The sequence below is a fragment of the Oncorhynchus mykiss genome, chromosome 7, assembly GCF_013265735.2.
Source record: "Oncorhynchus mykiss isolate Arlee chromosome 7, USDA_OmykA_1.1, whole genome shotgun sequence".
Taxonomy (NCBI): Eukaryota; Metazoa; Chordata; class Actinopteri; order Salmoniformes; family Salmonidae; genus Oncorhynchus; species Oncorhynchus mykiss.
Genome location: NC_048571.1, coordinates 25,243,240 through 25,260,027, shown reverse-complemented (window position 1 = coordinate 25,260,027; position 16,788 = coordinate 25,243,240). Strand labels below are relative to the sequence as shown.

Sequence of the window (16,788 nt, the reverse complement as noted above, 5' to 3'; positions counted from 1 at the left end):
TGGAGATTGAGGGAAGGCAAGAGCGAGGGAGGGAGGGAGGGAGGGAAGGAAGGAAAGGAAAGGGGTCGAGGGAGGGAAGGAAAGGGGGTGATGGGGAGAGAGAGGGAAGGAGAAAAGAGTCCTCCTCTGATACCATTGAAAAGCAAAAGGCCATGGGTGATGGTTTTGTGATGACTCACATAGAACACAGTCTGTTTCAGGTAGTGGTGATGCCCCCGGTTGTAAATCAATCATGCCCTTAGTAGCAGGTGTTCTAACAGCTTTAAGTGAATTGATTAGCACCTGGGACCCTGATTTAAAAGCGTAGGGCGTGAGACATGCATTTGACTTATTGAAAAAAAGTACTGCTTTTATTTTCTAATTAATCCAATTCGGTGTGTTAATGAACTATCATGGTCCAAACTAGAGGTCGACCGATTATGATTTTTCAACGCCGATACCGATTAATCGGACGATTTTTATTTATTTATTTGTAATAATGACAATTACAACAATACTGAATGAACACTTATTATAACTTAATATAATACATCAATTAAATCAATTTAGCCTCAAATAATGAATTTGGTTTAAATAATGCAAATAATGTTGGAGAAGAAAGTAAAAGTGCAATATGTGCTATGTAAGAAAGCTAACGTTTAAGTTCCTTGCTCAGAACATGAGAACATGTGAAAGCTGGTGGTTCCTTTTAACATGAGTCTTCAATATTCCCAGGTAAGAAGTTTTAGGTTGTAGTTATTATAGGAATTATAGGACTATTTCCCTCTATACCATTTGTTTTTCATTAACCTTTGACTATTGGATGTTCTTATAGGCACTTTAGTTTTGCCAGTGTGACAGTATAGCTTCCCTCTTGTTAGTGCGCGCTAACTAGCCAGCCATTTCACTTCGGTTACACCAGCCTCATCTCGGGAGTTGATAGGCTTGAAGTCATAAACAGCTCAATACTTGATGCACAACGAAGAGCTGCTGGCAAAACACATGAAAGTGCTGTTTGAATGAATGTTTACAAGTCTGCTTCTGCCTACCACCGCTCAGTCAGATACTTAGATACTTGTCTGCTTGTATGCTCAGTCAGATTATATGCAACGCAGGACACGCTAGATAATATCTAGTAATATCATCAACCATGTGTAGTTAACTAGTGATTATGATTGATTGTTTTTTATAAGATAAGTTTAATGCTAGCTAGCAACTTACCTTGGCTTACTGCATTTGCGTAACAGGCAGTCTCCTTGTGGAGTGCAACGAGAGCGAGGCAGGTCGTTATTGCATTGCACTAGTTACCTGTAAGGTTGCAAGAAGGTGAAAATCTGTCATTCTGCCCCTGAACAAGGCAAGTTAACCCACCATTCCTAGGCCATCATCAAAAATAAGAATGTGTTCTTAACTGACTTGCCTAGTTAAATAAAGGTATAAAAAATAAATAATAATAATAAAAAATATATTAAAAAAATCGGCGCCCAAAAAACCCGATTTCCGATTGTTATGAAAACTTGAAATCGGCCCTAATTAATCGGCCATTCCGATTAATCGGTCGACCTCTAGTCCAAACACACCAAGACGGTGGTGAAGAGGGCACAACAACACCTTTTCCCCCACAGGAGACTGAAAAGATTTGGCATGGGTCCCCAGATCCTCAAAAAGTTCTACAGCTGCACCACCGAGAGCATCCTGACTGGTTGCATCACCGCCTGGTATGGCAACTGCTCGGCATCTGACTGTAAGGCGCTACAGAGGGTAGTGGGTACGGCCCAGTACATCACTGGGGCCAAGATTCCTGACATCCAAGGACCTATATAATAGGAGGTGTCAGAGGAAAGGTTAAAAAAAAAAGTGTCAGACTCCAGTCTCCCAAGCCATAGACTGTTTTCTCTGCCAGCGCACGGCTAGTGGTGCCCGGAGCGCCAAGTCTAGGACCGAAAGGCTCCTTGACAGCTTCTACCCCCAAGTCTTAAGACTGCTGAACAATTAATCAAATGGCCACCGGACTTTTTACAAGTTTGATTTGTAACCGTGGCAGCTTCACCTGGGAGATCCATCATTTTCCTGCCACCGCGACAGATTGAAGCTTGTAATTGGTTTAGTAAGGGTCTGGGGCCAAGGCGATTGGATGTGCATTTTTATAAAGAAACGCCCCTCGATGCTGTGGCTGGAATGTGATACAGGCAGTTAAATGAACTCAATTGCCAAAAGAGCAGCACAGCAACTTGTACCACTGTTTTGCACACCATTTTCAACAAACTCATTTGCTGTCATTACTTTCCCTGTCGCAGAATGCGTCCCTATTACAGCACGTGATATTATAGCCTAATTAGTTGTTGCAGTGGTTATTTAATCCACCACTTGCGTTAACCACGGTTACGATGCTCGTGATGTCGAAAGGCAAACGCGTATGATCTGATTTTTCAAAATGATTTTCAGGTACAGTTGATAAGATTTAGGTTACGTCTTTCAGGATATTTTTTATTACCCTGTTTTAATATATTTGGTATTTCTCAATAGCCGATGTTGTCGTTACAACAATTCCCATCCCCTACAATGGGCTACGATAAAGACGAAATAGTGTGCTTATCCCAGTGTTTATCCCAGCCGGAACACTACCGTTATTCCACATACTTTTTATTATTTTCACTTACCAATTCTGCTGGTGTAATTAGGCTATTTGAAATCGAATATGCCAGCTTGAGTCTTTTGCCCTCAGAACAGCCTCAATTCGTCTGGGGCATATGGATTCGACAAGGTGTCAAGCGTTCCACAGGGATGCTGGCCCATGTTTACTCCAATGCTTCCCGCAGTTGTTAAGTTGGCTGGATGTCCTTTGGGGGGTTGGACCATTCTGAAAACCCAGCAGTGTTGCAGTTCTTGACACACACCTCCTCTCCTTCATCTACAGTCCACATATGTCAGAGTCAAGGCCCGCGGGCCACATCCGGCCCGCAAGAAGGTTTTTTACGGCCCCTGGGATGATCTTGATTTATTATTAGAACCGGCCCGCAGCAAGCCGGCAGCCCGCAGATCTTTTACACGCACCAATACTACATTTCCCACAATGCAAAGGTGACGCACCGAGCAGTAGGCTGCTTCATTTCAATATTTATTGGCACAGCAGTCGTCAGCATCACAGTAAAATTAACTTTCAGATACCCATCAAAAATGGCAAAACGGAAGGTGGATACTGAGAACCGGGGGTTTCAAACAAGGTGGGAGTCGGAGTATATGTTCACGAAGGTAGCTGGAAAACCTGTGTGTCTTCTGTGTGGAGAAAGTGTGGCGGTACTGAAAGAGTATAATCTGAGACGACATTATGAAACGAAACACGCGGACAAAAACAAGAATATGGACATGGAACAAAGGCTACAAAAGGCAGAGGAATTAAAACGAGGCCTCAAATCTTGACAGGCTCTGTTCAAAAAAGCCAAATCACAAGGCCAGGCTGCTGTCAAGGCCAGTTTTATTTTGGCAGAAGAGATCGCTAAATCAGCCCGGCCATTTACGGAGGGGGATTTCATCAAAAACTGCATGATTAAAGTTTGTGACGAAGTTTGCCCAGAAAAAAGGCAACTCTTTTTAAATGTGAGTCTGAGCAGAAACACCATTGCCGAGAGAGTAGACCAGTTGTCCATCAATCTAAAAGAGCAGCTTGTGAAAAAGGGAAAAGATTTTATTGCATATTCCTTGGCTGTGGATGAGAGCACCGACATTTCTGACATTGCCCAGTTGTCAATTTTCATCCGCGGAGTGGACTCCAACCTAAGCGTGACAGAGGAGTTTTTGGCTTTACGTCCTATGCATGGCACAACTACGGGGCATGGTTTGTATGAAGAGGTGTCAAGATGTGTAAATGAGATGGAGCTGCCTTGGGAAAAACTTGTGGGTTTGACAACCGACGGAGCACCTGCGATGTGTGGACACAGGAGCGGACTGGTGGCGAAGATACGGGAAAAGATGCAAGAGGAAAACGCGACAGGTGAGCTGACAGCTTATCATTGTATCATACACCAGGAAGCGTTGTGCGGTAAAGCCTTGAAAATGGAGCATGTAATGAGCATCATCACGCGCACAGTTAACTTTATCAGAGCCAAAGGTTTGAATCACCGCCAGTTCAAGGCATTTCTGACGGAGTTAGAAACGGAGCATGGTGATTTGCCTTATCACACAGAGGTGCGATGGCTAAGCCAGGGAAAGGTGCTTCAAAGATGTTTCGAGCTTCGTGAGGAGATTTGTCTGTTCTTGGACAGCAAAGGGAAAGACACAACACAACTCCGAGACGAAATGTTTCTGTGTGAAATGGCTTTTCTGTGTGACATTACGAGTCATCTGAATGCAATAAACTTGCAGCTGCAGGGTCGGGATCGTGTCATCTCTGATATGTACAGTACAGTGAAGGCATTTAAAACCAAACTGACTCTGTGGGAGACGCAGATGCGGAAAGAAAATTTGAGCCACTTTCCCAGCTGCCAGACCATGAAAGAGAAGCTCTCTACCAGTGCGTTCCCGAGCACACAGTTGGCTGATAAAATAGGTATGCTTGCCGCTGACTTTCGACGCCGATTTGCTGACTTTGAAGCACAAAAAAGCAGGTTGGAACTGCTCGGTAACCCATTTGCTGTTGACGTGGAAAGCTCACCACCAAACCTCCAAATGGAGTTGATTGACCTCCAATGCAATGATGCACTGAGGGCAAAATATGCGGCAGTGGGTGCTGCGGAGTTCGCCCGTTTCCTCCCCGGCACAATGCCCCAGCTGCGCATCCAGGCTGCTCAAACGTTGTCTATGTTTGGCAGCACATACCTGTGTGAACAACTGTTTTCTTTGATGAACCTGAACAAAACATCACACAGAAGTCGACTTACTGCTGAACACCTCCACTCAATTCTGAGGATTTCTTCAGCTCAGAGCCTTACCCCGAACATTGATGAACTTGTGGAAAAGATGGGACACCACCAAGTATCACCCTCAACCTCAAACAAGTGAACATTACTGTGCAATCACATATTTAGAGTTTTTACTCAGTTCAAGTTTAAAAGTTAAAATGTAATATTTGTTTTCACTGCATGTTACTTCTCCTTAAACAAAGTGTTGTTTTTGATTAATAGATTTTTGCACTTTATTTTTTTGTATTTCAATCCAATTATATTTTAAAAATATTTCAGTTGAGTGGATGATAGAAAATTGCTATTATTGTTTTTTCTTTGAAGTAAATTTAGCCCACTTTTGCTAAAATAGAAAATATAGTCTACTGATGGTGCCTTGAATACCGGTTTCTTTCATTTAATGTTCATGTTATGGGGATATTTATATAAAGGAAATTTGTCTTTTGTGTCTGTTGAAAATTAAAGATTACTGACAGAGCCATAAGAAAATATTGCTTTATTTATCTGATCATATTGTAATATATTTGTTAGGTTTTCAGTAGGTTCAATTAGGTTCACTAGACTATATGCGTCATTTAAAAAATTTTCAATGAACATTCGAACAGTCCGGCCCTCGTCTTGTAGCTGATTTTTTTATTTGGCCCTCCGTCCATTTGACTTTGACACCCCTGATCTACACTGATTTTGAAGTGGATTTAACAAGTGACGTCAGTAAGGGATCATAGCGTTCACCTGGTCAGTCTGTCACGGAAAGAGGTCTTCATCATGTTTTTTTGTACACTCAGTACAAAACATAGCTTTAACCCGGATCATAGTTTATTAGGTACACCCATCTAGTACCGGGCCGGACCCTTTTTGCCTCCTAGAACAGCCTGATTTCTTGCTGCAGATTGGACGGCAATACACCACCAGCTTGTACCTTTGACACCAGGCAGGACGGGTTCATGGACTCATACCGCTTACGCCAAATCCGGACTCTGCCATTAGCATGACACACCAGGAAGCGTGATTCGTCGAACCCGGGTGACGTTTTCCCTCCGTCGTCCAGTGTTGGTGATTGCGCGCCCTACTGGAGCCGCTTCTTCTTGTTTTTAAGCTCATAGCCGTGGGACTAGGCGCGGTCATCTGCTGCAATAGCCAATCCGTGACAAGGATCGAAGAGTTGTGATGCGTTCCGAGATGCCGCAGGACTGCCGCTGACTGGATGTTTTTTTGTTTGTTTGTCGCACCGTTCTCGTGAAAGCCTAGACACACTGTCATACGCGGAAAAGGCCCAGGATGACGGCTGTTTCTGAGATTCTGGATCCGGCGCGCCTGGCACCGACGATCATACCATGCTCATTAGTCGCTTAGGTCGCTCGTTTTGCTCATTCTGTTCATTCGAACAGTAACTGAATGCCTCAATGCCTGTCTGCCTGCTTTATGTAGCAAGCCACGGCCACGTGACTCACTGCCTGTAGGAGCGATCCATTTTTGTGAACGGGGTGGTGTACCTAATAAACTGGCCAGGCAGTGTAGGCGAAGTCATGAGAATGGGCCATATTGAAGTGCCCCTTGCCTCAAATATCCTCTGTCATTCTAGCATTGTGCACAAGCTGCTAGGCAGAAACAGTATGCATAAATGCAACAAAAAAAATATCTTGCCTATGTAGAGTAAAAATGGTGGCGAGGTTTTGTGAATCATCCTCAACCACCTGAAGATTGATATTACTTTGGTTTTTCTTGAATGTGGGGTAATTTTGTAGGAATCAAATGTCACATGAACATGTTCGAACCCCCCAAAGTCGTTGGGAAACGCAGATCAACCAGCCCTCTTGGAGAGCTGCCTCTAGCCAGTATTGAAGGTCCTATTGCAAAGGGATCGTACGCCCAGTGACTTACATATTTACAAGGAAAGACTGAAATCCATCCCATGGCTTGCATCCCAAATGGCACCCTATTACCTATATAGTGTGCTACTTTTAACCAGGGCCATTTCAGACACTGTGCGCTATATGATGGCACCGGCCAGCGTGGTTGCAAACAGAAAGGAGGCTTGTTTCATTCTGTCCCTTTCCTCTTCCTGTCCTCCTCGGTTCGCCATGATGTCATGCTGTAAAGAAGCCCTGTCCCTGGCACTGTAACCATGGCGATGCTGGTTTTTGATAGACAGCTGGGCTTGGACGTTGTTATGGAACAGCCCGTGGGGGGAAATTAGGCCATTTCCTGTTCTGACCCATCGTCCCCATCCCCGTCCCCCCACTCCGCACGCACAGCTGCTACATCCACGCGCACGGGTGTGTGCCCTGTTCACTGTGTATCACATAAATGGCGGCCATGCCAACTAAAGGGTTAACTGGGATTGCCAGGGGGTCTTAGGGGGGCGATGGTTGGGCAGCTGTAGAGACCGTGTGGAAAGACTGTGCGTGTAACTGTGCATACCTGTAAATCTGCACAGTCACACACACAACAGTGGTTCTGTGTAAGCTAGCTGTCTTGAATGTGTCTGCGCATGATACGAACCAGACTCCTTTCCAGATGGTGTGTGTGCGTGCGTGCGTGCGTATTTTGCACGCATTAACTTTTGAGTGTTTATGGCCTGTGCCAGTGCCCACTCACACACACACACACACACACTTAGCCAAACTAGGCCCAAGTCACAGGCTGGTTAACCACAAGATGCTAACTGCAACTCAGCGTTTTTTCTTTCTCCTTATCCCTTTTCTCCCTCCCTGTTCTCTCTTCTTTCCCTCACTCTCCTCCCTCCCTGCTCGCTCCCTATTTCCTTCCTCCCTGCTCCCTTTTTCTCTCTCTCTTCTTCCTATCACTTTTTCTTTGAGCTGTTAACACCGAAGAAAATAACTATTTGGAGGTAGAGATGCAGGGAAGCATGTCATCTCTTCTCTCTCTCCTCTCTCATCTCTCCTCTCTCCTCTCTCTCTCTCTCTCTCTCTCTCTCTCTCTCTCTCTCTCGGGAATAAGAGAGTGGCTTTTCAAAGCAAGCCCTTCCTCTCCACTGCTCTCTCCACACTTTAACACAGTGCTCCTCTCTTTCAGACATATTACATTACACTACCACACACACACACACTCTCCAACATGATGCTGCAGATAACGATACTGTACAGATACAATCTCAATTGAGCTCGAAATGCTGATATTGGATCAGTTTGCGGGTCACACACACACACACACAGCTTTTATTTTCGTGACATGTCAGGAATTTTTGGTGACTAAAAATGTTTGACTATTAAAAATCATATTTTCTTCAACACTAACCCCAAAACCATAAACCTAACCCTTAAGCTTAAAATAGCATTTGAACAAATTCAGGACATGAAAAAAGTCCGGCCTTTTAAACAAAAAAAAAGAACATGTTTTCCTACCCTGTCAAGACATTTGGGTGAATTGTTAGGGCGTTGGGGTCCTGATAAGGCAGGAAAACAAGTACGCACACCGTATCAAAAGCAGGGGTCATCTATGTACCCATGGAGGGTCCTGCTGTCTGGTACAGTCCCCCATCAAGGGGCTCACAGCACGTTTAGGGGGAAACACTATACCCCCTGGAACACCAATGAGATGACGTTAGGCCTGAGCTTCTAACTCTTCCATCTGACTGGGCTGCTATCAGACCTGGCTTCAAATACTATTTGAAAATCATTTCAAATACTTGATCTGTGCTTGATTGAGCTCTCCTGGTGCAATGGAACCCATAGAATAGGCCCCAGACTGCCAACCCTGCCTGCCTGGCACTCTAGGCAGGCTAGAGCAAACGCTCAAAGTATTTGAACAATTTCAAATATTATTTGAACCCAGGTCTGGCTGTTGTAGGGGTTAATGTACTGTAGGAACACAGGGTAATATTGTGGGTATAAGACTGGGCCTTTTTGTGTCTTTAGGTGACTTTGTCACACACTGCTGCCATGCCACTGAGCCTGGGATCCTGTGTCGCCGTGTGTGTGCTTGTTTCTGTCTCACCCCTCACTAGTTGTGCTCTCAGAGAATTGTGTGTGTGCGCGCGCAGAAAGATGACGGCGGGGGGCGTAGACATTGAAATTTGTGGTTACGGTTTAGTGGTGGAGGGTGTGCGTCCGTGCTCGTGGATGTGACCATGTGTGAGGGAGTGTTTCCTTGTGTCCCACTGTGCGCGGCCCTTCCTCCCCATGTCCTCGTGTAGCCTGTCAGTAGATTAAGATAAGACTGGATTCCTCTGACGAGATCCTATGCCGCTTCCCCCCCCCCCCCCACTAAGCTGTCTCCCTATCCAACCAGGAAGTGATGCAATAGGAACAGGATGTGATGGGGTCACTGGTCATACTTTTAATGGTATCAGAAGAGGATGTGAAGGGGTCAGCTGTTAGTCAGATATGCTTCTGTCTGTCCGAGGTTGGAGTGGATCAGAAAGGAGTGGGGTTCGAGATTGGTTTAGCCACAGATTGCGGGTGGTGGTTAGGGAAGGGGCTTCAAGTTCGGGCTTCTGTGACGCATGTACGTGCGCACGCACACCCCTAGGGGCTTTAAAGGCTTGTAGTGTCACTGGCTCAAGTTCTACCGGTGTGGCTTTGAGTCACGACACTGCACATGATTTAAACACTTAAGTCATTATCCCAGCAGTGGAAAAGGTGGGAAATCTATACAAACGTCACCTGTTTTCTGATCTGTCCACAAGAGGGCGCTCTGTCATTATCATTAGACGGCACGATGAGGCTCTGTGAAACAGAATACCATGGCTGCGTCCCACGTGGCACACCATTCCCTTCATAGTGCATTACTTTTGACCAAAGCCCAAGTACACTATAAAGGGAATAGGGTCATTTCAGTGCTCATTACCGTACGAAACAGCCAAAGCAGTATAGGTAGCCACTCGTGGGGAATAGGCCTTGGCTCAACTCAGTAGGCCTTCCAACGGCAACCAGCCAACAGGGAATAGCCTACTGCCGCTGCGCGGCCGTATCCCTCCACGTTGTAGAGCTCTTTTGGCGGTTGCCACGGTAACATATTTTAGAAGGTTGCCGTGGTGAAGGTGTGGCTTCATCGCTGCCACTGTGCGATTTTAGAATTCTCTCTCGGTAAATGTGTGCACGTATGCATGCGTGCTCTTGAATTGAACTATTTCATTGGTTTTGATTGTAGTGTGATTTTTCTATAGTCAAATGATGTTGTGTTTGTGTGTGTGTGTGTGTGTGTGTGTCCAGATGGCAGATATGTCTGACGACGAGCTGGACCACGGGGGAGTGGAGGAGGACAGTGATAAGGAAGACCAGGACCTGGACAAAATGTTTGGAGCCTGGTTGGGAGAACTGGACAAACTCACACAGGTATTGCAGTAGGGGAGGATGGGCATATCCTGGCAACCATATCCTGGCAGCCATGTCATGGATACCATATCTTGGCAATGGTGTCCTAGCAAACCCTATCCAAGTAATCATATTCTAGCAACAATATCATAGTAACAGTACCCATGCAACCATGTCCTAGTAACTGTAACCGTATCCTGGTAACCGTATCCCGGCAACCATATTATCCTAGTCACCACCCCTCCCACCCTTTCGCTAAGTCATGTTAGCTTTCTTCCACTTCCTTCAAGCCTGTTAAAGTCTGGTTTTGTATTGTTATGGATCAAAGACAATGTGCTGGTACTTTGGCAACTAGTAAGCATTTTTTTAAACCTCCTGCTTTGGGCTGGATTGTTTCATGTGTAGTTCATACATGCGCAATCTATGAGCAGCCATTAAATCCTTAGTTTGAAAACGACTGTTTCCTGGAATCTGTTGTGGCCTTTTTCCCTACATTTACCCCCACGTGCGGCCAGTCCCCCAGCAATTTGAGTTTCAGCCAACGAGCTTCAGCCCCTCGCCATTTGAGTGACAGCTAGCAAGACACACAGACAGTAGAGCGAGAGGGCAATGATTTTGTGACGTAGTACGCAATTTTTTTTTGGACCACTTTTGGCTAGTGTGCACTACATTCAGCACTAGTGGCCGGAAAAAGTATACAAAAGTATCAGACAAATATCTTTTAAGATGGTGGTGATTTTGATGGCGTGATTTATCCTCTACAGAGCCTGGATGACGGGAAGCCACAGAAGCCAGTCCAGAAGGCTCCCCTCAGACAAGAAACCAACATGGCTAACTTTTCTTACCGCTTCTCAATGTACAACATCAATGGTAAGACGCACACGCTCAGACCTATATGCCCTACCTACTTCCTGCAGAGCAATGGTGTCTGTGACATGCCTGTGTGACCCACAACACCACGGCTATACTGCTGTGCAGAAGTACCTTTTCAACGGGCACGCTTTCATGAAATCAATCTTCTTAGCGTGTGTATACAACAGAAGGTGGATTCACACTCCCCTTTCCCCCCCTCCTTACAGAGGCTCTGAACCAGACGACAGAGACCGTAGACCTGGATGCCCTGATGGCTGACCTGTGCTCCATCGAACAGGAGCTCAGCACCATCGGCAAGCCCAACACCGGCACCGCCCGCCAGGCTAAATGTCAGCAGCGAGGCCTGGGGGGTCGTGGCGCCAGTGCCAAGCAGACTGCCAGCGGTGGAGGGGGTAGCAGCGGGGGCAGCACCAGCAGTAGTACCCGGGCGTCACCGGCCTCCACCGTCCGAGGGGGCAGCTCCAACTCCCACGGGCGCCCGTCGGCATCGAACTTCTCGCTGGACGACATCACGGCCCAGCTGGAGCAGGCGTCGCTCAGCATGGACGAGGCGGCGCACCAGACTTCGTCCTCCTACTCCTCTGCCACCCTCCGGCGCCCCTCGGCGGGTTCCTCGCCCTCGCAGCACCGGAGGACGGGCTCGGTGGGTGCGGTCAGTGAACACGAGGCGGGGGGCCACTCCTCGAGGTCCAGCGTTAATTCTGCGTCCGCGTCCAGCATGGACTCTCTGGACATCGACAAGGTGCTGTCTCGGACAGCAGGAGGGGCCGAGCATGACGGGGAGTCCCAAGGGAGTCCCCAGCCACCACAGGTCCCAGCCAGCACCGAGGTAAGTCACACCGCACTCATACCGACACTCCAATCTTCACAACCCTGTCTTCCCAATTATTTCATGAACAGAAGGATCTCTTAGTGAAACATTACCGCTGACAGGTTGTTCATTTCTATCCTCTCTGTCGTCGTCTGTATGAGAGTCAAGCCTGCAAACAAGGCCCAGTTATCTCAGCCTATCAGAGGCCCTTTTTCATGTACAGGCTTTTAGTTTGGGCAGGGTAATGATGGCCGTTAATGGGGCATTGTGGGACTTCCTTTATGCAGACTAAATGGGTGGGTAGCCTATTTGGATTATGACAGGTTAGGGGGGACGTTTGGTTAGGGGGGACGATACACTGCTGCAGTGGTTTGTTTGTTCCAACATGATGAATGGTATGATGTGTGTGTGTGTGTGTGCGCCCTCTGGAAACCACCCTCTCTAGTTCCCTGCATGGTGAACTTACACTGCATGCTGTTTTCAAGTCCTGCTGCATGCCAAATGTGCACCGTACAACTCCTTGTATTACATTAGTTTGCTATCCGCGTAACACACGTTGTTGTGCGCGTGTGTGTGTGTGTATACACCACCCATTGGAAAGTGTGGTATTTCTAGTACAGTGAGGGAATGCATTGTAAATCCCTGAAGTCTGCATGTGTGATGTGGATTACAATGTATCTACTGAACCTGTCTGGCTGTCAACTCAACCTGCTTGACTTAGGTACGGGAACTTAGTTTAGGTTTACAAGATGGATAGGAGAAAATATATATATATATATAGATATATATATGCCACTTAGCAGAGGCTTTTATCCAAAGTGACTAACCGTACAGTGCGTGCTTACATCCAGTATGGAGTACGTTGTCACTAATTGAACCCACAGCCGGGCATTGCTAGTGCCACTCATATAGACTCGGTATGCGATGGGGAGACTGAAGAAGTGGAAAGTAAAGCCCCCCGTCCCCATGCATGTTAACTGTGTGTGTTTGCATCCTCTCTGCACCCATAATGCACCTCCCCGTTTCCCAGCATGCCTCACTACTGCGACGGGCCAATGGTAAGCCGGCCAGACGGCAGCTTGACTTCACCTCACGGGAGGGTGAACTGGATCTGGACACTGTAAGTGTGTGTGTGTGTGTGTGTGTGTGTGTGTACAGGTGAGGGTCAGCGAGCACCTTCAGTGATCACAGCAGTATCCTCTTTAGAAAGTGTGCCTTTGATAAATTCTCTCTCTTCCCCCGTCCACAGCTATCTAGTATGACCACCACGATCAGTGCTCCAACTATTGGACCTCACCTGCTTCCACCCTTTAACCCCCCCCCCCACACCACCCTTCAAAAGCATTCTTTTAATGAGCCATTGAGAATCATTGCCCTGACTGTCTTACCTGTTTCTCTCCTCACCTCTGCGCCACCAAGCACTCCTATCTGGACAGAGAAACGTCCCTCATTCTGAAAAGCATTGCAGGGAAGCCTTCTCACCTGCTGACCAAGGTGACGCCTCATTCGCTTGCCTGTGCTTGAACCACGCCTCTTTTTACCATCTCCCTAAGCTCCTCCCACGGTGCCAACACCCACCCACAATGCTCGATTGACCTGATTGGCTTGTTTCACTTGTATCTCATCCTCCCGGAGCTTTCTTCTCTCGCCTTTCTCCTGCATGCAGCCCCCTGTTTATATCTCTTCCGTTATCCATGTTTTTGTCTTGTTCCTCCCTGTGCTGTGTCCATTTGATTCCCTGCACTCCTTTTGTCTAGTAGGGGGAAGAAATGCAGGACAGGTAACTGGCGCTGCGGCTCAGTACAGTTTTGCACTCTATCTAACTTCACGGTCATGACAGTCTTGCGGACAGACCTGGGTCATGTACACTTATGTGAAATACTTTCAAAATGTTCTTGACTTGATTTGCCCGGGACAGTAGTACCGGCATGATCCCGAAAGTGCTAAATCAAGCACGGCTTTTCTTGAGTTAGAATTTGAATGTACTTGGCATGTGTTTAACCCGAATCTGGAGTGTTGGTTATAATAACCCCTTTACATCTGGGCTGCGTTCAGTTGCCATGTGCCCGAGCTTAGAGAAATGGAGCTGGATGTGTGTGTAACTGTGAACGCTCCCTTTTCTATTATGTTTTTGATGTGCGAGCCGCTAATAATGCTATGGTATAAACCGGTGTTCCTCAACCTGCGGTCCACGGGCCGGGTCTGGTCCTTGGGTTGTTGGTTAGTTGTCTGACACTGATTCTGTCAACTTTCCAGTGCTCGTTTCAATGGAAGTGGTCAACCAGGGAAGAATGGTCGTTTTACGTATTAAAGTAGCTTGCAGCCGCCCGGTCCAAAAAAGGTTGAGAAACACTGGTTTCGAGGTTGGTGTCGATTCCACTTCAATTAGATCATAACAGGAAGTTAACAGAGATTCCGATGTTCTTCATTGTTTCTTACAGAATTGCAATAATGTTAGTGGAATTGACCCCAACCCTGTCTGGTATGGTAAGCATTGTTCTGAAACTAACAGGAGCCAAGGCGTTTACGTGTTTTCCTCCTCATGGTTGACAAAAGGCTACTAAGCTGAAAACGTCAATGATTTTGACCTGACCCGACCCTCCCCTCCAAAGCTAAAGAGAAATAACAAGCCGAGTCATAGGTTTACTGACTGGTCTGGTGCAGTGAAGTGACACTGAGGGAGATTTCCATGAAGAAAATAAAGAGCAGTATGTTGTTGAAGATATTTGTCCCCCAAAAAATTGCTGGCCTGTTTTATTTGAATCGCCTAATCCTCTTTTAGGGTTGGAAAAGGTTGCTCTCTCCCCCTCTCTGTGCTCCACGATTCTCTTCTCTCTCTGTCTCTCTCTCTGTCTCTCTGTCTCTCTCTCTCTCTGTCTCTCTCTCTCTCTCTCTCTCTCTCTCTCTCTCGTTTTATTTATCTGTCATCTTTAGTCTAGAACCCTCCCTCCCACAGCTTTTCACAGTAAAGTACATTCTTGGCATTTGTTTGCTGGTTGATTTCGTCCTAGGATACACGGAGAGCAGTTGGCGATAGATACTGTCTTTGAGGGTGAAGTATGGCGATGTACTGTATATCTGTCAATGCTGCAAATTACCACAGTTTTTGACCAAAATCTATCTCCGTTGTGATGCTTCGACGTTGTTTTAGATGCACAGACCCAGGAGCGTTTGTTTTCGGCGTTCCTTCATTTAGCGCGAACGCTAGCCAAGGCTCTACTCAAATGAAGACCCAAAACAAATTCGTCAAGCACTTTTTAATTTATGCGGAAGGCCTAAATTATCCTAATGTGTATGGGAACGGAATTATGCAGTCATTCTCAGGGGGAGTTTCCTGTATCGCTGCTCATTTGAATATTATGGATGCCAACACTGGAGGATTGCGGGTAGGAGGAGGCGCGCACCTCTGTATGTCTTCTGACATAGTATCTCAAATTCTTAAACACACGTACAAACACAAAATTCGTCTGCCCCCGAATTTCATGGCCAGGACCTTGGGGCCATATGATTTAATTGACTAATTATGAAGTTGTACTAGTCCAATGTAGCACGCGGCTATTTGTTTCTGAGCAGTTTTTAAGCCAACCGTCTGTGTCTGCGTTCAGAATGCCATCCAAATGGGTTTAGAGGGAGAGCGAGAGAGTGCCTGAGGTGTGGCAATGGGAGGTTTTGTATGTCAGTGTTACACAGCTCTTTTACTCTCTCACACACACACACACACACACACACACACACACACACACAGAGACGGATAGATGTTTCACCACACTATCCCTTCTCCCCTGCTTCATGAGCCAGAATAGAACTACCAAGAACAGAGAACTGTAGATGGGAAGAGGGATGGGGAACAAGGGAGAGGGATGGGGAACAAGGGAGAGGGATGGGGAACAAGGGAGAGGGATGGGGAACAAGGGAGAGGGATGGGGAACAAGGGAGAGGGATGGGGAACAAGGGAGAGGGATGGGGAACAAGGGAGAGGGATGGGGAACAAGGGAGAGGGATGGGGAACAAGGGAGAGGGATGGGGAACAAGGGAGAGGGATGGGGAACAAGAGACGGGGAGAGGGAGGGGAACAAGAGACGGGGAGAGGGATGGGAACAAGAGACGGGGAGAGGGATGGGAACAAGGGAGAGGGATGGGGAACAAGAGACGGGGAGAGGGAGGGGAACAAGAGACGGGGAGAGGGATGGGGAACAAGGGAGAGGGATGGGGAACAAGGGAGAGGGATGGGGAACAAGAGAGAGGGAGGGGAACAAGGGAGAGGGATGGGGAACAAGAGACGGGGAGAAGGAGGGGAACAAGGGAGAGAGATGGGGAACAAGAGACGGGGAGAGGGAGGGGAACAAGGGAGAGGGATGGGGAACAAGAGACTGGGAGAGGGAGGGGAACAAGGGAGAGGGATGGGGAACAAGAGACGGGGAGAGGGAGGGGAACAAGGGAGAGGGATGGGGAACAAGAGACGGGGAGGGGAACAAGGGAGAGGCAGGGGAACAAGAGACGGGGAGAGGGAGGAGAACAAGAGACGGGGAGAGGAAGGGGAACAAGGGAGAGGGATGGGGAACAATAGACGGGGAGAGGGAGGGGAACAAGAGACGGGGAGAGGGAGGAGAACAAGAGACGGGGAGAGGGAGGGGAACAAGAGACGGGCAGAGGCAGGGGAACATGTGAGAGGGATGGGGAACAAGAGACGGGGAGAGGGAGGGGAACATGTGAGAGGGATGGGGAACAAGAGACGGGGAGAGGGAGGGGGAACAAGGGAGAGGGATGGGGAACAAGAGACGGGGAGAGGCAGGGGAACAAGAGACGGGGAGAGGCAGGGGAACAAGAGACGGGCAGAGGCAGGGGAACAAGAGACGGGCAGAGGCAGGGGAACAAGAGACGGGCAGAGGCAGGGGAACAAGAGACGGGCAGAGGCAGGGGAACAAGAGACGGCCAGAGGCAGGGGAACAAG

General features: G+C 47.5%; 1 protein-coding gene across 7 annotated transcripts in view; it reads left to right on the top strand.

Annotated features, from left to right (window-relative positions):
- LOC110527565 (ras-associated and pleckstrin homology domains-containing protein 1) overlaps nucleotides 1–16,788 on the top strand; it is a 75,626-nt gene that overhangs the window by 30,817 nt on the left and 28,021 nt on the right. For 3 of the 7 annotated variants that reach the window (XM_036983051.1, XM_036983049.1, XM_036983050.1), the window contains 5 exons: nucleotides 10,052–10,174; nucleotides 10,918–11,023; nucleotides 11,233–11,855; nucleotides 12,868–12,957; nucleotides 13,257–13,331. In XM_036983051.1, coding sequence (XP_036838946.1) covers nucleotides 10,052–10,174; nucleotides 10,918–11,023; nucleotides 11,233–11,855; nucleotides 12,868–12,957; nucleotides 13,257–13,331 — 1,017 coding nt within the window. The other 4 variants (XM_036983054.1, XM_036983053.1, XM_036983055.1 and 1 more) reach the window with 4 other exon arrangements.